At 46.3% G+C, this 27,979-nt stretch overlaps 1 protein-coding gene across 1 annotated transcript in view; it reads left to right on the top strand.

The window, feature by feature from the left end:
- The window catches only part of RTF1 (RTF1 homolog, Paf1/RNA polymerase II complex component), a 956,198-nt gene that overhangs the window by 893,183 nt on the left and 35,036 nt on the right, over positions 1-27,979 (top strand). The window contains exon 17 of the mRNA XM_069638847.1: positions 24,838-24,949. Coding sequence (XP_069494948.1) covers positions 24,838-24,949 — 112 coding nt within the window. The remainder of the gene's footprint in view (positions 1-24,837; positions 24,950-27,979) is intronic.

Raw genomic sequence — 27,979 nt, 5'->3', positions numbered from 1 at the left:
GATCTGACAGACTTTTTAGATCAAGGTCCGTCCTCTGACCCAATGTTACCTTTTCATTTGACAATGCAGAAAAGGGTGGTGGCTGCTTGGCAGTCACCGGAATCTCTTGTGGCAGTTAACAAATCGTTAACCAAAAAATACCACCCTTCTGGTAGCGACCCAACTACCTTTCATTTCACCGCAGTCCCGGGAGTTGGGTGGTTCAGGTGGCTACGGCCACCTCAAGGCCGTCGGCGTACCCTACCATCCTTCCAGATAGGGATGACGAACGCTTTGACGGTTTGGGCACGCAAGGTGATTTCTGCAGGGAGTATGGCGCTTAAATCGGCCAACTCTACTTGTTCCTTTTCACATTATGTGGAACTGTTTCTCTTGCGGCTGAGCATATTCCTGAGGGGGAGGAAAGGGATGGGTTCCTTACTTTCATGCAAGATGGCAAGGACGTCATGTGTGAATCCCTTCAGTCTGGTTTGGACACGGCTGACAGTGTTAGCCGGTCCATGGCTGCGAGCAGTTATTCGTCTTTTGAACATGCCATTTGATGGTGCGCATTTGTTTGGCAGCAAGGCTGATGAGAGCCTTGAGGTTGCAAACCTCAAAAGATGCGGCAAAAGGGCAGTTGTGTGTCAACCTCCGCCTTTTCGACCTAGGGGACAGCAGTGGAGGGGAGGCTCTTTTCGTTACTACTCCTCCTTTGGTAGGACGAGAGGGGTCGCCAGTCAAAGGGGTCAGAGAAAAAGTACCTGTGGTGGTCTGGGAAATAGTTGCCAAAGCCGCTCAGGCAGCTGCCTCTTTGCCTTTAGTCCCTGCTGCAGCTGCTCCAAAACAGTCATGAGGCCATGTCCAATGGTTCGCCGGTTGGGGGCAGACTGTCTCAGCATCTCGAATGACGAGCCATTACTTTGGATGCGTGGGTTCCAGATACAATAGCCCACAGCTACTGCCTTCTCTTTCTAAAGCGGCCTCACGATAATCCACCAGGGAATCTCTTTGAAGCTTCCGGATCTGCTCCTTGTGCAGGAAATATTGACACTGCTCGAGAAAGGCGCTATAGAACTGGTGCCTGTAGCGGAGAGGAACAAGGGATGGTATTCCCCATATTTTTTATCCCAAAGAAAGTTGGGGGATTGAAACCCCTCCTGGACTTGCGTTGGTTGAACAAGCTTCTCAGAAAGGACTAGTTTAAGATGGTTACTCTTTCTCAAGTCCTCCAGGCCCTTCTTCAGGATTGGTTGTTGTCCCTGGACCTACAGGATGCTTACTTTCCTGTGCGTATTCATCCCAAGCACAGAAGGTACCTGAGGTTTGCGGCTGGCGACTCGCACTTTCAGTTTCGGGTCCTGCCATTCGGATTGACCTCCGCCCTAGGGTCTCCAAGCTAATGATGATGGTGGTGGTGGTGGCGGCAGCGTATATCGGGCGGGGGGGGGATTCACGTCTACCCCTACCTAGACTGGCTGATCCAATGCATGCTCGGGAGAACGGATCATCTCGGTCTCACCTGCCGCTCCCTCCACAGGGAGGCTTATCCCTCAATTTCAAGAAGTCGCATCTGACACCATCCCAACAGCTCCAGTACATCAGGGCTGTGTTGGACACGTCCTTGGGGGTGCTCGCCTCCCAAGGTAAGGGCTCGTCACATTGTGCAGATGGTGAACAAGTTTCAACATACCCAGAGTCTTCTGGAATTTGATTTCTTAAGGTTGCTCGGCCTCATGGCATCCTGCATTTTTCTGGTGCCAGAGGCTAGGCTGAGGATGAGATTCCCTGCAATGGGTCCTCACAATGCAGTGGTCGCAGTTCTCGGACAAGATGTTGGATCCTGTTCAGATTCCAATCTCGGTCTCACAGGATCTTCTGTGGTGGGCCAACGAAGGAAACCTGATGAAGGGGGAGCCATTTTGGCAACCATGGCCGGAGGTGACTGGATGCTTCACTCACAGGAAGGGGCGCTCATGCTGACGACTTGACCGCCAGCAGTTGTTGGTCTCCGTCGTAGTCCAAACTCCACCTCAACCTGTTACAGCTGAGGTCCATCAGGCTAGCCCTGAAGGCTTTTCTGCCATCTGTGTTGGGGGGGGGGGGGGGGGGTTGTGTCCTGATGATGTCAGACAACACAGTGGCCATGCATTAACTCAACAAAAAAGGGGGGTAGGGTCACTCCCGTTGTGCAGAGGCAATGCAGCTCTGGTTCTGGGCAATCCAGCAAGGCATTTCACTCTCGGCGGTTCATCTGGCCGGAGGCGAAAATGCGGTGGCGGATGCTCTGAGTAGGCAGAGCATGATCTCTCACGAGTGGGAGTTGGCTCAGGAAGTCCTTCTGGAGATCTTCGCCCTTTGGGGAACCCCACAAGTGGATCTCTTCGCCACCAGTGCCAACTGGAAGTGCGAGAGATTCTGCTCAAGGGAATTTCCTCCGAGAGGAGCCATAGTGTGTATGACCTCACTGGGGAGGAACATTACCTTGAGGAAGAGGATGATTTTATGGACGAGGAAGAGGGACGGAACCAGGAGGAAGGTCTGGAAGACAGCCCAGACTTGGTAGGAGAAGGCTTCGGAGAAAATCCAGAAGAAGGACCTTCTCACCCCTGGCAATCCCCATCAATATATTCCGACACTGATGTCCTGAACCTAAATCCTCCTGACAATTCACCTATTAGAAACATGTCTCCCATTGACGATCAGCCCACATTCAATGCCCTGTTGCGCAAAGCAGCAGCACATTTCGAACTGGACACTGGGGAGCTCTCTCCTGAATTAGACTTTGTGGAAAGAGTAATTAAGGAGAAACCCCCGGTCAGTCAGACCATTCCCCTCCTCGCTTCGGTGAAGAGAAGAATCATCCCTTCGCTGTCCACACCCGCACTAATCAGAGGGGTCAATCCTAGAATTGAAAAACTTTTCACTCCTTCACCCTCAGACCCGCTGTACATCAGGGGACATTCCATTCCGGATTCCCTGGTAGTAGCCAATACAAGAAAGAGGGCAGGGGTACCACTTTCCACCAGTGAGGCACCACCTGACAAGGAGGGCAAGCGGTTATATGCCCTTGCAAAAAGAGTTACATCCTCGGCTGCCTTTTCGGCAAGAATTGCGAACAACAATTCTTTGCTCGCTAGCTATGCGGACGCGCAGTGGGCCAAACTGCGCAAAGACGCCGAAGAAGCGCCGGAACCACTACGTACACGCCTGCTTACAACTATTGGCGAAGGAACCCAGGTCAACCAGAGTATTGTAAAAAAACTCTCTGGATGCTGCAGAGACAGCGGGACGTTCCCTGGTTCAGGGAATACTCCTAAAACGCCACGTATGGCTGCACAACTCAGGGTTCAAACCGGAGACACAGGCGTCTTTAATAAATAAACCGGTTGAAGACTCTAACCTCTTCGGGAAAGCGGTGGATGAGGCTCTGGAGATGGCTAAAAAAAGAGTTCGATACTATCAAGACTCTTGACCAAATATCTAAGCCCTCTACCAGGCGCGGCTATAGCAACAAACGCTTTTTCGTGGCCAACGCCAACAACAAAACCAGCAGCAGCAGTACCCTGCCACCAATTTCCAGACCAATAGTGGCCAGTACAGCCAAAGAGGCCAGCGCCGGGGCAAAGGAAGAGGCCGGGGGTCCACCCCCAGAGGCTCCCAAGCCCCCAACAACACCAAGTGACGCGAAGATTCGCGTCCCCTCCCATGCAACACCGGTCAGGGGCCGGATAACATCCTTTCTTCCAGCATGGGAGGGTATAACGTCAGACCGCTGGGTACTTTCCACCGTAGCCCACGGATACTGCATCGAATTCAACAGTTCCCCAACATACAAACCCCCGAGGGGACGACGCATGTCACCAGAGCATCTTGCCATCCTTCTCCAAGAAGTACAACAACTGCTGGAAAAAGGAGCCATGGAAGTCGTGCCTCTATCTCAGGTAACGGAAGGTATTTATTCAGTGTACTTCCTTGTACCCAAAAAGGATCTAACCATGCTCCCTGTATTAGATCTGCGCCCAGTGAACAAGTTTATCAAACCCCAAAGGTTTCGTATGGTGACCTTACAGGAAGTGATCCCACTGCTATCACAGGGAGATTACATGACAACATTGGACATGAAAAATGCATACTTTCATATTTTAATGTTGCCAGCGCACAGAAAATACCTCAGGTTCATGATAGAGGGCAAACACTACCAGTTCAGAGTACTACCCTTCGGCATAGCATCAGCACCGAGGGTATTCAGGAAGGTGCTGGCAGTGGCAGCGGCCCACCTGCGCAGGTTGTCCATCCCAGAATACCCTTACCTCGCCGACTGGCTCATAACAGGGGATTCTTACGAAACATGCTTCTCCAATACCCAAAAGACTGTAGACCTTTTGTTCCAGTTGGGCTTCTCCATCAACGAAAAGAAGTCCAGCCTAGACCCCAGCCAAATCAAACAATTCCTAGGGGCTCTAATTCAAACAAAGGACGGCCTCGTCTTCCCCTCCAAAGAGAGGGTCCAAAACATGCTGTTTCAGATCCCTCAATATGTGACCGGTCGAGAGGTGACGGTACGCAAAGCAATGCGCTTGCTAGGCATGATGGCGTTGTGTATTTATTTGGTACGTCACGCGTGCCTGCGCATGCGCCCAATGCAAGAGTGGCTCAACAGCCAGTGGTGTTAGGCCAGCAGACTGTGGGACGATCTAGTGGTGGTCTCGCAGGCCTTAGTTCTCTCGCTACGGTGGTGGACAAAGGAAAACCTGGAAAAAAGGGAAACCCTTTGCCACACCCGCGGTGGAAGCCACTCTAACCACAGACGCATCCCTCACAGGATGGGGGGCTCACCTATCCCATCAGACTGCTCACGGAGTGTGGACTCCGAACGTAGCATCCAAACACATCAATCTTCTAGAGTTACTAGCAGTGTTCAAGGCGCTAAAAGCCTTCCAAAAACACCGACAAGGCAGGACAGTGATGGTCCTTACAGACAGCACCACAGCCATGTATTACATCAACAAGCAGGGGGGAACCCACTCTCCAGGACTGTCCAAACTGGCCCAAAATATATGGAAGTGGGCTCTCAAACAAAATATGTTCCTACTGTCACAACATGTACCAGGGGAACTCAATCTGCTGGCAGACAAACTCAGCAGAGATTTCCCCCTGCCCGAAGAGTACGAATGGCGACTGCACAAAAACATCGTCTTCGAGGTCTTCACACAATGGGGATTCCCAGAAATAGACCTGTTTGCAACCCTGGAGAACTCACAATGCCTAAGTTACGCCTCCAGGTACCCCCAGAACCAATCCAAAGGGAACGGTCTGTCGATACAATGGTCAGGGAAATTTGTTTACGCTTTTCCCCCCCGACTCCCCTTCTCAACAAGGTGGTGCACAAGATGCACCAGGAACAAGTAACCATGATACTGGTGGCCCCAATGTGGGCCCGACAGCCATGGTTCGCTCACTTGATGGAGTTGTCTCTATCTCCCCCAGTGAAACTCCCCTGCCCGTACAACATGCTGTCACAAGACGAGGGCAGGACCCTACATCCATGCCCCCAGAACATGAATTTAGCAGCTTGGCTCCTAAGATCATAGAATTCGGACATCTACAGCTCCCGCAAAGATGCATGGACATCCTCAGGGAAGCCAGAAAACTTAACACTCGCCACTGCTATTCTAGCAAATGGAAGACGTTTGTCATCTGGTGCAGGGGTAAGAGCATCAACCCAATTGACTGCTCTCCCACACATTATTTTTTTTTTTTATTTTTTTTTTTTTATTTGTAACATCTAGTTTTTACAAAAACTTTTATTACAACTTATCCTAAGATCATTAGTGACGCTTTCCATTGACAATTTAGTTCATATCTTTTCAGATTAGGACTGTGTCTAGAAAGTTTATCACTGAACAGGTAAGATGTGTCGAGCTTCCACTCAGTATCCGAAACCACAGATCTTCCATCTCTTCGTTTACTGGCTTGAATTTGCTCAAATGGATGGAACGCAACTTGTTTAGGGCCACACATTCAATTATCAGATGTTTTAGTGACTTTACAAAGAGTTTGCAGTGCCGACAGGCTTCTTCAGTATCTGGTTTCATTTTTCTCGTCACCTGCATGTGGTTAGTTTTCAGAAGATTTAATCTGAGTCTGAGAAATGTATCTCTGTGATATCTCGATGGAAATTGACACAGATAGTTTGGCATATTGTCCACTTTATTCTTTGTTGGCCCAAGATCCAATGCTGTCGGCATTGTTTCAAGTTTGTTCACGTTGTCTATCCATAACCATTCTTTCAATTTTGTTCTCGCGATTTGTGGCCGATTCATCAAAGTTTCCGTTGAGATATTTGCACCGTGCAAGATGGCTTTCACTTTCTCAGACCATCTTAAGAGCAGCCCCTTGTGTTGATGTGTTCCTTCTGATTTTAAGATTTTATAAGCTGGTGCAGGGTTCGACATCTCCATCTTTCGTAGCAGTGACAGGGATTTCCATAGAACTGTTCCGTACAGGCTTTCTAGTGCCAATTCGTGGCGTAATATGGTCATTGAGAGGTATTTTGGCAGCAATCTCAGGACTTGGCGCCAGAATAAGCCTTCTAAAGTGGGCCATATCTTTAGATCTAAGTTCCAGCCTGCTTCTACCCCAAAAGTTATTGTGGGTACCACTTTTTGGGTGTAAAACGTACGTAGCGGTACTACTTAAAATTTTCCGTATAAAGTATGTATTCTTGCTCCTTGTAGGGCGAGTATTCGGGTCCGCTGGAATAGATCATAAACCCAGCTCCACTCACGAATCGAGATGTTCATCATTATTCCTAAATATCGAATTTCCCTGACTTCTGCAAGGATTCTGTCAATTCGCCATTTGAAGTTTTTTTTTTTAGCGACTCGATCACTGCCAAACCTCATGATTTTTGTTTTTTTCACATTGATTGATAAATCATTATCAATCATGTAGGATTCAAGCTTTGACAAAAGCCGTTGTAGTCCTATCTGGGTCCTATCAACCAGTACTAAGTCATCTGCATATATCACATAACTTATTGGATGTCCATTGATTTTTGGGGGGAAACAGTTGACACTTGCCAATGCAATAGAGATGTCAGCAATATAGAGTTTGAATAAGATGGCAGCAAGTGGACATCCCTGTTTTACTCCTCTGGTGGTAGTAATAGGTTTAGACAGGTCTCCACTTGCGTTTATTCTTACTCTAATTGTTGTATTGGAATGTAGTGCCTTTATCGGTTGAAGCAAGGCGTTTGGGCAGTTTCGCTTTTCCAACTTCTCCCATAGTTTAATTCGATTAATTGAATCGAACGCTTGCTGTAAGTCGATGAATGCCATGAATAATTGATCTTTCTTATTTAGGGCATCAAGTTTTAACAAATTTACCGGAACAAGGTTGTTCTCTACTCCCACGCCCTTTGTGAAACCAGTTTGTCTGATATCAGGTAGGTTGACTTCATTGGCCCATGCAGATAGCTTTTTTTGTAAGAAAGTCGCCAGCACTTTGCCAATAGTGTCCAGGAGGGCAATCGGTCGATAGTTGGCGGGATCGTCACGACTGCCCTTCTTATATACTGGTACTATTATTGCCTCGGTCCATGAGCTCGGTACCTGTTTTCTTGCGGCTATCGCCACGAAAAGTTTGCCAATGAATTTGGACCAGGCATGGCTATGTTCTTTTAACATTGTGTTGCTGATTCCGTCTGGCCCAGCAGCTCTTGAGGTGTTTAATTTTGATATGGCCATTAGAATGTTTTCTCTAGACTCAATTATGTCCCAATCTGTGTTGTTATTTTCACTCTCTTCAAGGTGTGGTGTCTCTTTTCCTGTAAAGACACTTTGAAAGTGCGTTATCCAGTCACTTTCGGACACTCCATTAGACATTAGGGCGTCCTGATTAACCGTGCCTTTATTCAGGATTTTCCATATTTCCCTTGAATTATTTTTTTTGATCAAGGCCAACATTTCTTCGCCACGCTCTTGATCTCTCTGATAAGAGAAAGATTTTAACCAATTTCGATATTGTTGTTTTCTGTTTTATTTGGCACAGGACATTCGCTCCATGCTGTTTTTTTAATTTGGTTATGTCTTTCCTGAGTTGTTTTTTTGATTTATCAAAGTTTGGCTCCAATTATGTTTATGATCTTTATTATTTTGGGATACTTTCCCAGCAAAGCCTGTATTCAGGCTAGGTAACAATGGCATGTAGTTTAAAGGGTCGCCATTATCATAGTTTGTCGCTTGTATTTCATTGGACAGTTTGATAATTTGGTATTCTTTTATCCTTAGTCGATTTCGCCCATGATTTACTTCAAGTGCTTTACTGTTGGTCCTACATTTCTTTTTACGTTTCAACAACCAGGACATTACTAATGGGTAATGATCACTGTTGGTTGTAGGTATAATTTGGAGATTGGTGATAGTTGCAAACACATTTCTAGAAATCCAGAAATAATCTAAGGTCTTTTTATATCCCATGTTCTCCCAGGTGAAATGTGGTGGTATATCACCTCTCACTTGACCATTTGCCATCATGCAGTCACGGGCTTCCAGTTTTTTTCTCCATTGCGTTCCGTTTTTATTTCCATGACATCCATCTAACGAATTTTCTTCGATAGGTTTCTTATGTTCATCAAACCACGAAATGTTCAAGTCTCCACATATGATTATTGCAAGATCCAAACAGGTACGTTGGTGGCTATCTATTATTTGCATTACAGCAGATATAAATGCGTCAGTCGAGATTTTTAACGGATTCCAGTACACGTTCAAGATTAATAGATATTCTTTGTTGTTTTGAGTATTCGTGGATTGAAGTAGTGTTCCTTGAACATAACTATTTGGATTCATATTTTCAGTTATTTCCCAATTTGTTCCTGATTTTATCATTGTAATTAAGCCAGAAAATGGACGTCCCTTGTTGTTTTTTTCTGCTGGGTTTAGCAGTGTTACATAGCCATCTTTAGTTGGTGGCACCCGCAACCAGGTTTCCTGTAAACAGATGGCGAAGTTATCAGTTAGATCAGCCGGGAAGTCATTATACAGGTGGTTGAAGCCCCTTGTGTTCCAAGAAATCACAGTCGCAGGCGCATCAATTTCCTTTTTTTACGCTAAAGCTTATTTGACTTGTTGTCATGGTTCCTTTTCTTTGCATTACTAAGTGGTGTGATTTTTAACTGTCTCCTCAAGCTATCACGCTGCTGTTCCAAAGTTTCTTTCGCTTTTATATTCTCAGAGATCACTGTTGGTCCTTGGCTATTTGTTGGATCGTAAAGTGAGATTTCAAATCCCAAGCACATGAGATCCTGCTTTGCAGATAGTAACATTGTACGTACTGCTTGGGAATTTATGTGGAGAAGTACAATGTCAACTCGCTCTTCCGAAAAGTATTCGACAATACGGATGTCGTCGGACCTGATGTTCCTTAGCGCTGGTACTGCATGCAGTAGACGCAAGATGTTTCCACGATTCAAGTTAACATCTGATTCATTTCGGAAGATGTTTTCGATCATGATCTTTTGATAGGATGCCTTGAGTGCTGTTCGGGGAAAATCGTGTAAGTCATAAAAGGACTTGCAGTTATGTGCGGACGTGTGTTTTGGATTTAATTCCGAACGAAAGTTGTTTGCTGACTTGGAGATAAAGTCCGGTGGACCACGCTTCCATCCAGACAAAGATTCGACATTTGTTCTTTGTTTCTCCCCAACCTCACCTATATCACTTTTCTGGCTTCCTGTTTTCTTTAAAAGAGGTTTCCCTGATTTTGTCTGTATTGTTGAGTCTGAACTACTTGTCGACATGTTTGTCAGGTCCACAGCAGCTCCTCGAGGAGATTCCTCAGCCTCGTTATCATATGTAGACAAGTTACATAGGTCTTCTATTAGATCTCCAAGATCAGAAGATCTCTGGTCTGATTCGATTCTCATCCGCTTTTTTGGGTTTGCAAGCGATTTGCACTTTGGTTCAGCTATTGTCTCAGCTTTTCCCACTTTACTATTTGCATTTGATTTGCCGAAGCTTTTGTTTACGGTAGACTTTGATTTCACAGGCGTGGTCAAATTTCTTATAAATTGCTTTATGTTGCTTCTGTGTTTTGGGACAGTCTGAATGTTCTTTTTTTTTTCTAGCTTTTTCTTTGGGTGACTATTTGTCTCTGAGATTGTTTTTTCTTTGTTTGCCGTAATCTCAAGGTTTTTGGCGGGGCCGCTGAAAATGCCATATGATGCTTTTGCGGAGGAACATGATAGCTGCTCAGACCTCTTCCCCGTGTTCGTGTTTATCTCACTGCATCTATTTCGGGAATCAACAGTTGAATCAATGATTCCCTCCGCCAGAGATTGATTTGAAGAATTAGCAATCTTATTTATCTCGGGGGTAATTCCATTAGTCCGTGTCTTTGGAACTATAGTTGAGCTGTTCCTGTTATGTCAATGGGAGCTTGCAAGATTGGACCAGTGACTAAGATAATTTTACTATTTGCATTTTCTGTGTCACGTATTTCTGCATCCAATTTGCATTGTATCCCTGCGTCTGTTCTGCCATAAGTATTATTAGAAGTATCTCTTTTCTCTACTTCATGTGATTGCATTTGTTAAGTTTTCAAGCATTTCTTCAATGCGTCATTTGGATCCTTTATATTCCATCAGCAGTTGTTCAAAGTACCTGCTCATGTATTCGGCAGACTGAGTGTTTTCGACTTCTTGGCTTAATTGGAAAGCCACGAATTCTGTTTCGATTTTATTTATTTTGTCGTCTAAGTGTCTCATGATCGCTCCGTCGTTTTGGGAGGATTCGTTCAAGCTTTCATAAAGTTTTATGAATGGAATCAAGGCGAGAGATGTTGCAGCCAAGACATTATTGTGGATCTGTATGGCGGCCGCAACTGATAGGTTCGATTTTGAATCAGAATCTTTACAGTGTGAGCTATCAGTGTTCTCTTTGCTTGAAGTACTCTGTTCGTTAATACTGATTGTTGGAGTACTTTTCGGCCGTTGTTGGATTTCCACATCAATTACTTTTCCCCCCTGACTTTGCGTTTTTGAGCGAGTATTGGCGTTAGTGCAGAGGTGAGTTCCATGACTTTTTGAGCATGGAATTATGTCAATTGCTGGATTTAAGTTGAGGCGATCTGCTTTGCGCTTCTGATCCAAAGAATGTCTGTTTCAGTCCTATCGCTTTGTCACTGATGGTACGTTCTTGGTCGCCTTCAAAATGCATGTCAGAAACAGTTTCCGCAGTGCTGTTATTGCTTGAGGCTCCAAGAGTGAAACTTACTGTTAATCTATCTTTCATTTCTTTGAAATCAGATAAAAGTCTTTTTGTCAAGCGTGCTTCACGCACTGCCAAATCTGTCTCTTTTAGCGGTAATACATTACAGAGGCCTTGTTGTAGACCAAAGGGTCTACAACAAGGGTCTAATTGTTGCTCCAGATACAGAGTTGCCACTAGTTAATAAATGTAAGGGATTTGACACATTTCCATTGCTTGTCATCGTGGATGCCATAGTTTGGTTGCAATTCTTGACACCATTTATGGTTTTTTGTATTGGCGTACTTTCTTTCCGATGGTTTTCATGTGGTTTGGTAGACAATGGAAAAGTGAATTTCAGTAAGTTTGGATCAAGTGCAATGTTTGGGACTTCAAATGCAAGCAGTTCATTGTCTGTTACATCGAAGGGTGATTGAAATGCCTCCGCGTTTATCTCAATCACCTCTAATGCCTCAATATCTCTACTTGAATCAACTTCCGACTGCTTTATTCCATTCCTCGGATTTTTGTCTAAGGTTAGGATTCTCCTAGCTTTGCTGCCGTTATCATTGATAGATTGTAAGTATAAATTCGTAGATACGGTGCGGGCTTCGATGGAGGCTTTGGCCATTCCTTCCATTTCGTTCTTCAAGACCACTAAGCTCTCAGCAGACTCGCGTGCGTTTGCAGGCATTGCTTGATCGCGCAGGTATAATTGCTGCGGTATTGGCAATGATTCCACATCTGAGTTCGCTAAAAGGGTGGCTCTACATGCCTCGACCGGCGCCTGGGCTGGAGCAAGTTCAGTTGCAAGTTCATCTAAAACCGGCGCATTCACCGGCTCGGGCTCCACAAAAGGTGGAGCTTCTATTGAGTCCGGCGTTGCGCCTTCTGTACACTCTTCCAAGATTGTGTCCGTAAAGCATTGGGCAGTTAGGATGGCAGTTGGAGTAGCGGAAAGAACGGGATTAATCAGTCCCGATCTGCTACTCTCAACTCCTCCCTCGATTTCATCGAGGGGTAAACTTTGTCTTGCTTCGCTTTCAGTTTCATGGTCACTTCTAATGATACTATTTGAATGCAATTCAGTGTCCATGATTTTGCTGTGAATTAGAGGCAAGGATTTCTGGGTTTGTTTTAACTTAAGTTTTGTCCATGGCCTATTGTCCCCCATGAAAGTCACTTACCTATAAACTTAACTTCTGACGACAGCCGCGGCAGCCTGCTGCGGACTGCAGCAGACTGGACTCTCTCACGGACTCTGCGCGTGCTCCGCGCTCTTCGGGTGTTTTTAAAGGCAATTGTGCTTTTTTTTCTTAAAGGCACACTGGCACACTAGACAATGAAAACAGAGACCGTAGCTGCAGCTCCTCTCTCCTGCTCGCACTGCAGCAGACTGGACTCTCTCACGGACTCCTGTAGCTATATTGGCCGGCAGCATTAGCACTCAGCTCTCAGAGCTTTAATAAAATTAGAAAATAACACTTTAATTGAATTGCACTTAAAAGGATCATGCTGACAAACGCGATTGCATCTGGCTGTAATGCACACCTTTCCCAGCCATCATTAAATCCGATGAAATGAAAGTCACCGGCTCTTGACAGCTTTCTGGAATAATCTGTGCAGCGGCCTGTATTTAGGAATGCCTAATCAATTTAGAGCGGGCTCATTAGAGCTTAGCAGCAAAGGAACACTTAAAAATCAAAACAAATTAAAGCCCCCTACAGATAACCGGCTAATCATATCGATGAAACATGGATATTATTCTATACCTGACCCACCTATTGGATTCAGGTCTAGTGTTCAATTCCATTAAAGTCCACCTAGCGGCACTTTCTGCATACACCACTTCCCAACTCAAGGTGTCGTGGTGGAAGATCCCTGTTATAAAGGCCTTCATGGAGGGAGTAAAGAGAATACACCCCCCGATAGCTGACCCAGCTCCCGGATGGGACCTTAATGTGGTACTTACCAGACTCATGGGCTCTCCATTCGAACCCATGCACAAAGCATCTCTTAAACACCTCACTATTAAGACTGCTTTTTTAATAGCTATCACCTCCATCAGAAGAGTAAGTGAACTTCAGGCTCTTTCTATTCTAGACCCCTTCGTTACAGTTCAGAGATAAGGTGGTTCTACGCACTCACCCAAGGTTTGCTCCGAAATTCATCTCAACATTCCACGTAAACCAGTCTATAGAACTACCAGCGTTCTTTCAAAATCCTTCCAACTTGGGAGAAAGGACTCTGCACACACTAGATGTCGCAGAGCGGTCATGTTCTACATGGAAAGAACCAGACCACTGAGGAAGACTAATCAGTTCTTCGTCTCGGTGGCAGCAGGAAGAGAAGGGGATGCAGTTTCAAAGTCCACTAATTCTAGATGAATTGTTCAATGCATCACTCTCTGCTATACTCTTGCTAAGAGAGAACTGCCCTTTAGGCCAAGAGCACATTCTACTCGAGGCACGGGGGCGTCCATAGCATTCATTGCAAATGTTCCCCTTGAGTCCATCTGCAAAGCGGCTACCTGGAGTTCTGTGCACACCTTTACAAAACACTACTGTCTAGATGCACACTCTAGATCTGACTCCCAGGTGGGACAGGCAGTATTAAGACATCTTTTCTCTACTGTTCCTTCTCATAACCCACCGCCAACTCCGGGTACTGCTCGCTAGTCTATGCACAGCATGTGATTCTAAGCAGATTAACAAACATCAGAAGACAATGCATTACTTACCGTAAAAGCATTTCTGATGGTTGTATCTGCTTAGATTTTCATGCGCCCACCCTTCCTCCCTGCTCGGATGGAAGGAACATAGTCTTCCTTATATATCTCTCTTTTCTGTACTCCCTCACGTCTAGAAGGCTCCCTCAGGGCAGAAAAATACAAACAGAGGGACCTTGACGCGTGAGGGATTGTGGGTACAACGCACGTCACTATAGGGATAGTGTTTCAGACACGCCTTGTCGACGTCCCTTTTCGACTATGAAAAACAAAATGCAGTACTCCGCAGTGACCACTGGATGTCGGACCTATGCACAGCATGTGAATCTAAGCAGATTCAACCATCAGAAATGCTTTTACGGTAAGTAATGCATTGTCATACTTTTATCTCGCAAGGAGACCAGGTTAGATCTTTCCCAACTATACAATTGACTTGTGTAGGACTTGGGGACAGTTAGAACCACAGACTCTGGGTTAGATAGCACAGGGAAAGTAAACCCTAATGTTACACATTACTGAATGACTCAGTTATTCTAGGTAGGCAACAACCTAATATAGACGTATTCTGGACAGGCTAACAGCAAGTCAGGGAAGCATGACCCAGTTGGGGGGGGGGGGGGGAATACTCGTACAATTATCCTAACAGGAATAATCTGGTGAAGCCAACACATTACTTTTGGGAAGAGGCACGAACAAATCACAGGTGCGTAATATACCTTCACATCTACTTTCTATTCGAATGGAAAAACAGTTTCTAAGGAAAGAAAGATGTTAACCATACTTTTAAGAATAGTGCATCGCACATCCAAGGTAAGCAAGAACTTTTGTAACTGTTCACTTTTAGACTTAGTTACCAACCAACTCTTTTACAAGTAAGTAACTTTTAATCACTTATTTTCTTTTCTAGGCAAAAGGCCCAATCCCTTAAAAGTATTTGCTTATTCTTGGAGCATGAGTGTTCAGTGGTAAAAGGTGGGGGGGCTCTAGGATCTAGTGTCCAGACAGTGTCAGGATAGGTTCTTAAGTAGCAAAACTCAGAGTTCCTTATGAAGACTGGGCAAACAGATGAGCACTTTACGTCTGAGTTAGAGAGTCCAGGGGCTTCATAGAACACACCCTAGCAGGATTCTAGCAGTGGGACTGGGTGCACTGGATGAGAGGCCTGCCCATCACCGAAAATGCCCCAAAGCTACACAGAAATCCTAACGGACATAAGGTAAATACATACCCAAGTCAACACAGTACCTCAGCATTAAAGGAGATTTTGCAGCAGGATGAATTCAGGATCTGCAGCCAAATACCCGGTCAGTGGATTCCTTGTCGTGGTGGCTGAAAACAAGACCTCAGAAGGAACTTTGCAGCAGGGATCAATGAAGGCTCTTTGGCAAGGTTCTCCTCGTGAGTGAATGCGGCTCTGCAGATTTTGGCGCTTTTTCAAGGAGCACAGAAGACAACAGAAAATCGTGGTTGAATTCTCGTCGTTACAAAGGTCCAGCACTGTTGGGACTTTTCGGACTCAATTCGTGTCTCTGGAGATCCACCAGGAGGCACACAAAGTTTCAGCGAGATTCAGAATTTGGAAGACCGTGCACTGCACAGTGGCTTGAGGTCCCAGTGTATTGGGGTATTGCAGCAACGCAAGGTCGGAAGGAAGGAAGGGCTGCAGCAGGCTCCGGTTACACAGAAGGCTCTCCGGTGGCTGGAAATTGTTTCATCCGCATTTCCTTGATCATCCTCTTTGGTTTCGGTTCTAGTGGTCCACTTGTCTTCAGCTTCCAGGTTTGCAGTATTTAACGGGTACTACAGCACGACTTCTGCATTCTCTCCCTGCATTTTACAAGAAGGGGTGGTCTGGTTGACCAGTCAGTACAGCCAGCCCCCCACTGGGATTTGTCCCCATTCAGGCAAGGAGGAAGACAAAGGGCTCTTGAGTTTTGGACTCCTCCTGCGCTTCCTGCCCATACTGGAGCCTGGGCGGGGAGTCCAGGGGACTCCTGCCGAAGATAACAATCACACAAAGGAATTTCCCACCCTGGATGTCAGGGGAAGGAACAATAAAGGACAAGAAACAATAAAATGGTGAAAAAAGACGGGCCATTTTGATAAAACGAGCAGCCTTGGGTGCCTGTACTGCAGATGTGAACGCAGCCTGCGGTAAAGGTGCACCAAATTAATACAAGTTATCACTGCCACCAGCCATTGAAGGGACGCTTGTCCCTCTAACAGAATTGTTAGTTTTAGTGTGAAAAGAGATGCATTGTATCTCCCCAGCACTCTACATAAGGTGGGGTGTGCCGGTTTCACAAAATAAAATGTAAAAGGGATCCAAATATCCCTTCTACCCTTGGGAACTGTAGTTCTCTCAAGGTTAGCAAACAAAGTTAAGGGGCAACCCAGCAACAACAGGCACTTATTGCCAATAAGTTGTTAAAGAGGATAACTTTAAAAAGACACTGGAGTCAAAAAAGTCACACCCATAAAAACAGTGAAGATTCTGTGAGTGTGGAAAAAGGTTCCCACTCAGAGGTATTAAGGAAAAATATCCCACTTGTAAAGCAAAAATGTCGGGTTGACCCAGGTCATGAAGATTTACCATTTAGCCATGGGTCAGTAGCCATACACGGTAAATGCAAATGTGCTCACTAGAAATAACGCAAAAATGGTAAACATGCATTTGCTGCCACCAGCTTGTCTTTAGGCACATATTAAAGTAACCAAAACTCCCAAGTGTAAAAGACTACAGTGATACAAAAGTATCCCCACTGCACTATGTGGACTCGTTGTGCACCCCTAGCCTCACTCATTCTCTCCTGAGAATAGCATCAACTATTCTCCATTACTACCTTGATTGGGGTTTGCCTAACCTTCGAGTTCTCCTGTTAACTAGAACTACGGTGGCCTATGAAAATGTGTCCACCAGGCCAGATTCTAGAAATCCATCTAAATATTGGGCTACTTCATCTGTGCAGAGCAGCAGTGTGATTGGTTCTGGGCTCTGGAGTACAGTCTCTTACAGTGGCTCATCTGGCCGGAAGGGAGACTATCGGAGCGGATGCCCAGAGCAGGGATACTTCGGCCTCCCACGAATGGAAGCACTGCCAAAAAGTGCTGAAGATCTTCTTTTGAGGGACTCCTCAAGTGGACCGCTTTGCTTCCAGTGTCAACACGAAGTGCAAGTTCAGCTCCAGGGAATTTCCTTGTTGGGGAGCTCTAGAATGGTAGAGTGGACTTTGAACCTCCTTTTTGCATTCCTATGTTCCCAGTCATTCCGCTGGTTGGCAGGAGATTGGTCCTGTTTGAAACCGCCTTGACCCTGATGTCTCCGGACTGGGCCCGCAGAACATAGTATTCGTAGTTGCTGGACATGCCTTCTGTCCTCCCTGGCGCCATCCAAGGAGGGTAGACTTGCTCTTGCAGTCGGAGGGGTAAGTCTTCCACCTGAAACTCAGCAGCCTGAACCTTCATGCTTGGCTACTGAGAGGCTCATAGACAAGGAGTGGGACTTGTCAGACAATGTCCTTGATGTGTTCCTTTAAACTAGGATACTGGATACAAAATCAATGTATGCCTGCGAGTGACAAACATTTTCTATCTGGTGCCAGAAGAGGGATCTGGATCCTTTATCCTGTCCACTAATCCCATGTGTTGGCTTTTCTGCTATCCTTAGCCCAAGTGGGCATGCAGATGGAACTGCAAAGGGTTACATCGCTGTTATTTCTGTTTTCATGAGGTCCCCCGGAACAGGGTTTATACGTCACCATCCCCACTATTATGCAGTTCTTGCAGGGTTTGTGTAACCAGTTTCGTCCCTGCCAGTTTGTGGTTTTGGAGTTTTATTTGAATATAATGTTGATGTTCCTTAAGGATGCCCCGTTTGAGCCCTTTCCATTCTGTTCTGTTAGATTACTCACCCATAAAATGATTTCCTGGTTGCCATCACTTCCACGAGACGTGTAATTGATCTCCAGGCGTTGCTTGTTTTACCTCCCTATTTGGTGTTTTTCCAAAGAGAAGGGGACTTTGAGAGCGGGGCCCTCCTTTCTGCCGAAAGGGGGTGTCGGATGTCCTTCTCTCCCAAGATCCATCTTCCTGGATTTTTTCCTCCACCTCACCATTCCAATTCAGTGGAATGATTCCATCAACTGGGCCTGGTGCAGGACCTTAAGTTCTACGTCTCTCGTACTAGAGAAGCTAGGAATGAGGACCACCTTTTCTTAGTTTATGCTGGTGCCCATGCTGACAGAGCTGTCACCCAAGAGACCCTATCAAGTTGGTTAATTCTTTGCATTTTGGAATGCTAGGATCTGGCTGGCAAGGATGCTTCTAAGGGTCTCGGGGTTCTTTCTACCAGAGGAGTGGTGGCCACCTCTACCCTGTTGAGGGGGGGGTGTACCTATCCTGACCTCTTCCAGGCAGCAACGTAGGCAGGTTTGTGCACGTTTTCTAAGCATTGGATTCAGGACATGATGCGTGTTTTGGGAGGGCAGACGTCCAGAGTTTGCTAGTCTAGGTGGGGCCTTGGGGCGCTTGCTCCCTCCCCCCCCCAGATTTTTGTACTGCTTTTGGAGTCTATCATAGATGAGGAATTTGTGGTAGATAGAAATCCATTCGAAGAACAAATGACTTGCCTTTATGTAATTTCTGATGGACATTCCTCACCCGACACATGAAGCGTGTGTCAGTTGAGCCTTTTTCTGCCACTCCCCCTACCCCCCCCCAACCTCCTCCTCCTCCTCCTCCTCCTCCTTTGGCTGACTCACACCCTGGCAGAGCCCTCTCCATGCTCCACTCTGCTATACCTGATAAGCTTGATGTTCCTCCCCATGTCATGAGGATCCGCTTGAAACTCCAAAGCCAAGTGTGGCTGAGGAAATGGCAGACTTTTGGCACATCCTCTGACAAACTGGCCTGCCGCCGGCACTTTGTCTGCACCAAGAAGAGAGCACACATACAAGCCCACGTCTCAGTGGCATCCAACAACTCGGCCGATCTGCAACGAGCTGGCCAATCCTGCTGCAGTCTCTACCTCTCCTGTCCTCTCCCAGGCCCTCTGCACAGCCCTGGCTTCTCATTTCATCTCTAAAACTCGGGACATCCTGCTCTCTCTTCCTCTGTCCCTACTCTTTGCTCTTCCTGTGGCCCTTCTTTGGCCACCTCTCCTCCCTCCTTCTCTGCCTTTGCCCTGTTCTCCCCAGATGAGGTTTCCAGACAAGTCTGATCTCTGAAAGTCTTGTCAAAACAGGTTCACCCCTGTTGCTCCAAAACCATCAAGGACCACATTGGCTCCTGCTCTGACTTCTGCAACCACTCCTTCGCCACTGGAGTCTTCCCTTCCCCCCTGAAGCACAACCTTGTGCACCCTCTTCTTAAGAAAACCTCTCCCGAGCATTCCTACCTGGCTAACTATCGCTCAATCTCCATCACTTCTTTCCTGGGCAAACTCCGGGAAAAGCTGGCCATCTCCCAGCTTAATCTTCACACTGAATCTGTTGGTTGTCTCCATGACATCAGTCTAGGTTCAGAGCTGCCAGAAGTACGGAAACTGCTCTTCTGAACATCCATGACAACCTGCTCTCCAACCTTGATTCCAACACCCCCTGTGTCGTCATCTTACTTGATCTCTCTTCTGCCTTTGACAGTCAACCATGCCATCCTGCTCAACCATCTGAGTGATAACCTAGTTATCACTGATCAGGCCCTGGCTTGGCGGACTTCTTTCCTCTCCGATTGACACTCCCAGTTCCAACTTGGATCCTTCCTCTCCTCTATCCCTTTCGATCTCTGGTGTTCCACAGGGGTCTAACCTCTCTCCCTGATAGTGCAACCAATACATGGCACTTCTTGCCCACCGCATTGCTGCTCTCTGCCCCAACTTTCAGTGCGATGCGGACAGCACTAAACTATTTCTGAGGCTTCCTTCCGCCACTTCTTCTCCTTCTCTCATCTTGGACTGTCTGCTATCCAGGAGTGGTGTGCCTTAATGCCAGTAAGACTGCGATGTTCTCTGCCTTAATGCCAGTAAGACTGCGATTCTCCTCATCGGCACACCTGCACTCTCCTTTCCTGTCACTCGCTGGCCAGCCTCTCTTGGCCCTCTTCCTGCTCCCACATATGAGGCTAAAAACCTCAGGGTCATCTTCCACTCCACTCTCTCCTCACATCGCTGACATCTCTAAGAAGTCACTACCAGCTGTACCTCCTTAGAGGTGTATTCTTCCCTTCCTCTCCTTTGCCCAGAAGCTCACCGTCTCCAGAGCTCTGGTTCTCTCTAGGCTGGACTACTGCAACAGCATCTTTCTAAATCTGCCTGCCTCTACTCTCCGTAACTCATTCAAAACAAGACTGCGAGACTTATCCTTGGCCTCAAGCCCAGGGATCGTATCTCTTCAGGACTGAAATCTCTGCACTGGCTCCTAGTGGCGGCGAGGATTAAGTTCAGAAACATCTGCTTTGTACATAAGGCCTTCTGGGGCCTAAATACCTTCAACTCTCTCTTCCTAAATATCTTCCTTCTCAATCTCTTCACTCATGCACCTCCAACTCCCTCAGGGTCGGTCTCATCTCCAAGCAATGAGTTGGTGGTAGATCTTTGTCTGCTGGGGCCTCCCCCTGGAACAGCCTCTCTGAAACTTGAGGAGAACCATCTCTGGTTCCGGAAGCAACTCAAGACCTTCCTCTTTGCTTCTGTTTTCTCTGCTCTGCTCCCCTGCTCATCTAGTTGAAACTGAAACTGCACTGGTTTACCTGGCTACCCTCTGATCTCAGGCCCCCTCCACCCTCCTCCAGTTGCCCACCTGCCCCGCCCCCGTGGCAGCCCTTTCACTCAGGGACCGTTTCTGTATCCCTACAGCCCCCTACCAGCACTTAACTCCAGATGTCTGCCTTTACCCTGCACTTGCTACCGGTTGGCCGCACTTTTTATTTATTGTCTTTATTTTATTTATCTTTATTTTTTACAGCTATCTTATGTACTGCACTGCCCCTTACCCCCTGCACTTCTCCCCACCCCCCCCTTGCACTTGCGCAATCTCAATGTCACCTGGCCTAGTAAAATCGCTGTCAGTCTTCCCTCTGTTCCCCCTCCCTTGCCTCTTCACACCTTGAAACACGTGTATTGGTGCGTTATAAATGCCAGATCATATATCATTGCCCTCACTACCTGCCCCTCTTTGTGTAGCATGTATACTTTGGTTTATGGTCCCTCAGCATTGGAGCGTTAGCGGGAAAAGGGTGGAATTTGGTCACGTGGCTCGACGCTTCCATAATAATAATAATAATAATAATAATAACTTAGCATTTATAGAGAGCTACGAACCCTCATATCTGAGTGCTGCTTATTTTTTTTTAAACTTTATTTATTCATTTTTCAAGTTGCAGAACGAGAACAAAAAAAGCCACCACTGGCCACAACAGTACCATTTAACATTCACAAACAAAGAAAAAGAAGTCTGAGCAACTCTAACTTCCCACTAGGGAACTAAACCCCCACCCTAAACAATCCCCCCAGGTCATCAATATAAGCAGCAGAACGTACTCTAGTGATAGGACTTCGCCTACACTACATTGAACTAGATGAGCGTCATAAAGACAATGAGCCAGTCACCGGTAGGTCCGCATCTAGCGGAAAAATTGAACAACATTACAAAATCAATAAACTTGAAGTCTGTTTCTGGTCGACCTCCTCTTCATCCTGCGAAGAGAGGGGCACTCTGAGCCCAACTCCCGCGCCATGTAGCTTCTAAAAGAGAACCAATAGTCCTTGGGCCTGCTATTAAGGGGGAGTGTTTGGTTGTACTGCGACTCTCTACGTTCATATATCGACATGCAGTTCACCCATTGATGTATTGACGGGGCCCTAGGAGCTCCCCATGCTCGTGGCACTAGACACTTAGCAACCACTGAAGCCATCCCGAACAGCTTTCTATCGCTGCGCACAGGTAAATCCACCCAGGACAGCACCTATGTTTCTGGAGTGAAAGGGGGAGAGGTCTCCAATACCTGCTCCATCACCATGGCCACGGCACCCCAAAAAGCCTGGACAAGAGGACAGGACCACGCCACGTGAAAAAAAATCGGCAGAGGGCTGGTGACATTTCTTGCACGCCAATGACCAAAGGGGAAAAAGTTTATGCAAGGTCAAAGGAGAAAAATACAGTTGATGCAAAAACTTAGTGAATCAAACGAAATCTGGTGTTACTAGAAATCAACTTCGTTTGAGCACGTATGCCATCCCACTGGTCGTCGGTTAATAAGCGCGCCATACCACTTTCCCATTTGGATTTGTAAGAGGAAGGAGGACCGGACCCAAGCCAAGTAGTACAGGGAGGAGACCACCTTTCTAGAAGTGGGCGGGGCCACAATATAATCCAGGATAGGGGAGGTTTCTGGTGCCCTGGGGAAGTCCGGTCAAGTATAACAACTGTGTGATCGGAGTCCAGTCGCCTCTCGTCTTAAGGTTTTCCCAAGCTATAAATTTCCCTTGAGGTGCCACATCGCCCAAAGTATGAACGTTCAGGCTCTTGAAATGCTGAATAAAGATGTGTTTGAAAGTGAGAGGGATCCCACGGACCCTATATATGGCCATCTTGGGTGAATACCACAAGCCCACCCCCACCAATCCCGCCACACTGTCCCAGGCCTTAAGCGTGATCTCCAACGACTGAACCTCTGCCCTCCAATGGTGCTCCAGTACAGCCCAGAGATAGCCCCTAAGGTCCTCCGTTTGAACAATCGACCTCTCCAGCTGCGAATGTGGCACGTCGGTCCTTGGAGACAACCACCAAATTGAGTATTGGATCTGTGCTACGAGAAAATAAAGGAACACATTGGGAACCTCAAAACCCCCCTGGGCATATGAACCGTACATTGAGCGCAGAGAGATGCGGGATGCCCCGCCCAGATCAATCTGGTCATCATAGACTCAACATGATTCCAGAATGACACCGGGGGCCATACCGGGACATTGTCTTACCCAAGCTGTTGTATATTTTTAACAATAATTTTGGCTAGGGAGATGCAGGCTGCTTGGGAGATGGGGAGCCGTATCCAAGAATCCACCCTTTGTTCCAAATATTGCAAGGTGGAAACATAATTTACTTGAAACAAAAGCACTGGGGAACTGGACACCCTGATACCCAAGTACCGGATCCCCTGCGGGCACCAGGCAAAGGCCTCCTACATCCTGAGGAGTGACTCCCGGTGTAAGAGGAAGTACCTCAGACTTGGACCAATTTATCTGTAGCCCAGACAAGGCACCAAACTCAATTAGCTCCCTCATCCCAGGTTGTAAGTTTGTGCGAGGATGTTTAATATACAAAAGCATATCATCCGCGTAGAGTGCGATGATAGATGAATACGAAGTAACACACAACGATGAGAGTCGAATTCCCTCAATACACAGGCCACCGGCTCAATAGCCAAGGCAAATATGAGAGGGGTAAAGGGACAGCCTTGTCTAGTGCCCTGGGAGGGATAGATGGGGGCGGATTGAACCCTGTTCGTATAAACCCGTGCACGCGGAGCCGCATATAGGAGGCGAATCCATGCAAGATACGCAGAGCCGATGCCCGAGCGGCGTAGAACCTCGAACAGGAAAGGCCATTCCACAGAATCAAAAGCCTTTTCCGCATCCAAGGCCACCACCTCAATCGGGACCTCCGGATTAACATTGTGCATCATAGTGAATAATCTACGCAGATTGTTCCCAGTAGATCGCCCCGGAATAAAACCCACCTGGTCAGGGAGGATAAGTGCAGGCATGTGAGGGAGAAGCCGATCTGCGAGTAGTTTGGCAATGATTTTATTATCAGTGTTTATTAATGAAAGTGGGCGGTAAGAACAACACCGTCCTGGGTCCTTATTGGGCTTAAGTAATACCGTGACCAAGGCGGTGCGCGTAGACTCGGGGAGTACCCCAGTGGATGCTGCATCCTCAAACATTTTACATAAGTGTGGGATAAGCAAATCAGAGTATGCCTTGTATAATTCGATCGATATCCCGTCCGTTCCTGGGTGGCAATATATACTGGGCACAACGTCATGTTCTGGTGGGGGAAATACTTCAGCAGAACAGCTGCCCTGGGATAGGGATATCATAGATGAGTAATCTGTGCGAGGACATCCAGCAGAAAGAAGATTTCCGAGAGGTTAGTTATGTTTTACTCGAGATGCTTTCTGGGTGAGAGACCGCACCCAGGGACAAAAGTGGGTTCTCAAGGAGCACCTCTTCACTGGTAGCCATTTGAACTATCAAAGGCAGAACAAAGAGTTGCCTTTGCAGGGGGATTCAGCCAGACTCTGACAGTCTAAAAAGGAAAAATAGCAAATGGTTTAAGAGACTGCATTTGCAAAAGGAACCCAAAATGGAATTCTGACCTAATTTAGTTCATGACGCCTAGCACAGCTTTTGTAACTTTGATAAAGCCTTATTTCTGAGCTATAAATAGCCTTGCTAATCTCCCCACATGCATTCTGTGAAAACTGTTTTCTATAGGCCAGCTTGAGAGTCTAACCATTGGACCAGGGTGCATTAGGAATCAGATTATCTGAATTCAAAGCCAAGCTGTCGATTTGTAAGTGCTCTGTGCTTGATGTCATTCTACAAATTGTGAATGGAGTGAACCAGGACACGGACATACAGGCAAGTAATAGTGTAATAAATAACTCTCGGGAGTCTCCATTTGTAATGCCTTTCAATCCCCCCCAGTTCAGCTATGACCTATGAATGTACTTGTACTCGATGTTCTGAACTAAGGCACTCCAGAAATATAAGGGTGTATTGCCAGGGGCATGTGGGAGTGTCTGGCTGTTTTTAGTTATAAATGTATTTTGTCTACTCGAGTCTCTTCGTCAAGTCACTAATATTATTTCTGTTTTCAGGGTCTGGGCAAAGATAAGGATTTGAATTTTAAATCCAACAGTGATCTGTCAGAGGATCTTTTTAAAGTGCACGACTTTGATGTAAAAATAGATTTGCAAGTACCCAGCTCAGGTGAGTTATTCATAAGCAAACATTTGACTATGTACCCAGTTCCAAAGCTGAATTCAGAAACTCTTAACGTAGGTAAATGAAGGTGGTGGCTGAAAGTACGAGCACATAATACATGAGGAATGTTATGGGCAACAGCAAATGGAAAAAAGCTGGTCATTAAGGTTTGAGAGCCAATCCTTACAATGATGCATGTTGGGTAGAGTTATGATTTATTCTTTGTGTGAAGAAAATGAATGTCACTTTGGAATAATCCTGTTGCCCCTGTGTACAACATATGAGGGGTCCATCCATAACAAGGCAACATGGTTTCCCAGTACATCTGACTCTCCCAGTGGTAAATGTGATAAATCTCCAGTGTTATACTCCCAAGAGTGCAGCAGGGTGCTAAAAGGTACAGTAAACACTTTATAAAATACACTAAGGAAACGTCTACACTATGTATATGGTGGTTGTGAAAAGAAAAGGAAATGCAATGCTTTGAAGGCGAGTAACTTTATAGTAGGGTCTAGAAAGTGTAACCCTGTCAAGTTAGTTTCATGAACAGAATTTAGGGTCAAGCAGAGACTCCTGGCACCAAGGTTGTCCAAGTTAGGGTTAAGATGTCACAAAGTCCGTGTTTATAATAAAGTGAATTAACCTCTTATGAATCAACGTGGCAATGTAAAGACAATAGGGGCTCACAGTATAGGAATAGGATCTGCAGGACTACAATAGGAACAGAAGCCATCTGGACCCTTCTTCAAACCTAAGGTGCCGTCTAAATTAGTGGTAGTTGCCTCTTGTTTATAGCTTGCTTGCTCTCACTGGAGAGTTGCATGTGCTGCCCTTTGCAGAGTTACTTGCATCTTTGCTTTTCACAAGCCTCCCAACTTGTGACCCAACAGTGATTCCTTTTCTACAAAACCTCTCTAACATTGCAATACTTTTGTGCTATCTTTAAGTAGTGCCTCAGCTCACCTAGACTTTGTTCAATTGACATTGGCTGTCCTGGCTCCCTGCAGACTCTTCTGACCCTTTGACTTTGTGTTTATCGGTCCCTCCAAAAAGTCATACAAAAGTTACTTGTATAGCTGGGACAGGGTTGACCTATACTTCATTGGGGGATTGTAAAGTGCTTACCTGTTCAGAGAAACTTGTTAACCATTGTTTCCTTCCCTAACCTTTTCCTTTTTCCATAACTCCAGCATTGCATTTAAGTGTTCAAGTGATATATCAATGTGTACAGTGTCCTAGCTATTAGTCACCTCAGGTTTGTGTGTGTGTGTGTGTGTGTGTGTGTGTGTGTGTGTGTGTGTGTGTGTGTGTGTGTGTGTGTCAGTGTCAGACATCCCAAAAGGGTATCTACTTACTTGAAACTCAAGGAGTGTATTTTTTAAGTGTATTTTATGGTTGCCAATTGCCCTTTCTAAAGAAGGCTTATTTGAAAACTGATTGTTAAATTAATAAAAAAAAACCTTGATTATACATATTATTTTAATACCCGTCACTGTGAATCTGTTGCAACCCTACAGCTCATATTGACCCCTCTTGCGATAAGCCTGGCTGCCCAGTCACTCTACCAACTTGCGTAGTACAAGCCTATACCAAAGGTTGTTTTCCCTATTGCCAAGAGGGCAAGGCTGGTGTAGTCTCCCACAGGGTTACTACATACAATCTTGCCTAACAGAATGCTTGCTGACACATCACTACAAGTAACCTTGTGAAGCTTGGGTGATGTGATTGCAGTCATGGGGGCAACTATAATCCCATAGCCTATAAAGTTCCCGTAACACCCAGTTTTGGTGTTGGGTAGATCTTCCTTCTTGAGGGAAATTTTCACGACTTTGTGAGTTCCGCAGCATTTTTTGCTGGACTACTAGATTTTTGGAATTATTCTCCCGAATTGAGTAGGAACCTTTTTCCACACCATCATTCTTTTACTCTGACATAGGAAACCCTCTGATCTTTTTGATAGTTTTTAATGGAGTTATGCTTTTTCTGGCATCTACAATGTATTATTGCAGTACCCAGCACTTCTTTTGCAGTGTTGCTGGGGTGCTCCTTGAGCTTCCCCTTTTTTTTATTTCATCTTTTTTTACCAGGGCAGTGGGACCGTTTTTGTCCCACCTATGTTTTAGGGGAAACATTGTATCCCTTTTCTCACTAGTCCAGTAACTTTTAGTTACTGTTCCAAGTTCACCCGACAGGCTGTGGTGGCGGTGTACCCTTCTTTGCATGAATTTTTGTGGACATTTCGACTGCCTTTGCAGCATCAGTAAGGGAAACAAGGGGCACCATTTGCCTAAAAAAGTGGCTGTACTTGTCTAAACTTTCTACCTGCTTGGGTGGTGGAGGCCTTGATGGGTCTTTTGTTTTTGGCAGGTTTCCCTTTGAAAGCCCGCCGAGACTCTGAGTGCCAGAAAGAACAGGAAGTGGGGGTGGTGACCGAAACTCCCCATGTCATTGTCCTGTAGTGTGCATGTCTGGAGCCATTTTTTGCAGGTAGACTGGCTGTCCCCATTGGACTGCCACCTCTCCAGCTTGATGAGTGCATGTCTGGTGATTGGTGGGATCAGCCAGTTTTCCTGCATAAAAGACAAGGATCCTGGAGCAGAAGCTCAGTCGACCACTGGAACTGAAGACCTGACAAAGGACATCCACAGCCACTGCCAGCGACTGTCGGAGCTATCAGAGTAATTGCTCAGTCCCCACTTCAACTTCTGTACGACAGGGAAGCCCCAAAGTGGACGACTTCCTCCTTTGGACTGGTGAGCCTAACCATTCTCAAGGCGAACTGCATTTTGCACCCTCCCTGGAAGAGCTGCGACCTCCACGGCCCCTAATTTGCCAATGCCTGGCGTCCTGTGCCATTTTGCGGTGCAACGCCAACCTAAGCACAGTTTTGTCTGAAACTTTGCCGGCATCCTCCTGCAACTCGTGGTGGCGAGATGAGGACCAAAAACCGGAGCAAAGCATGACACCTGTCCTTAAACCCAGCCTTGTAAAAGGTGCCAACGAGCCAGTGCTGCAAAGATCTTCTGCTGGGCATCC

The sequence above is a fragment of the Ambystoma mexicanum genome, chromosome 14 (genome assembly GCF_040938575.1).
Source record: "Ambystoma mexicanum isolate Mex_15411 chromosome 14, UKY_AmexF1_1, whole genome shotgun sequence".
NCBI lineage: Eukaryota > Metazoa > Chordata > Amphibia > Caudata > Ambystomatidae > Ambystoma > Ambystoma mexicanum.
Note: the sequence above shows the minus strand (reverse complement) of the source record. Positions and strands in the feature narration are given on the sequence as shown.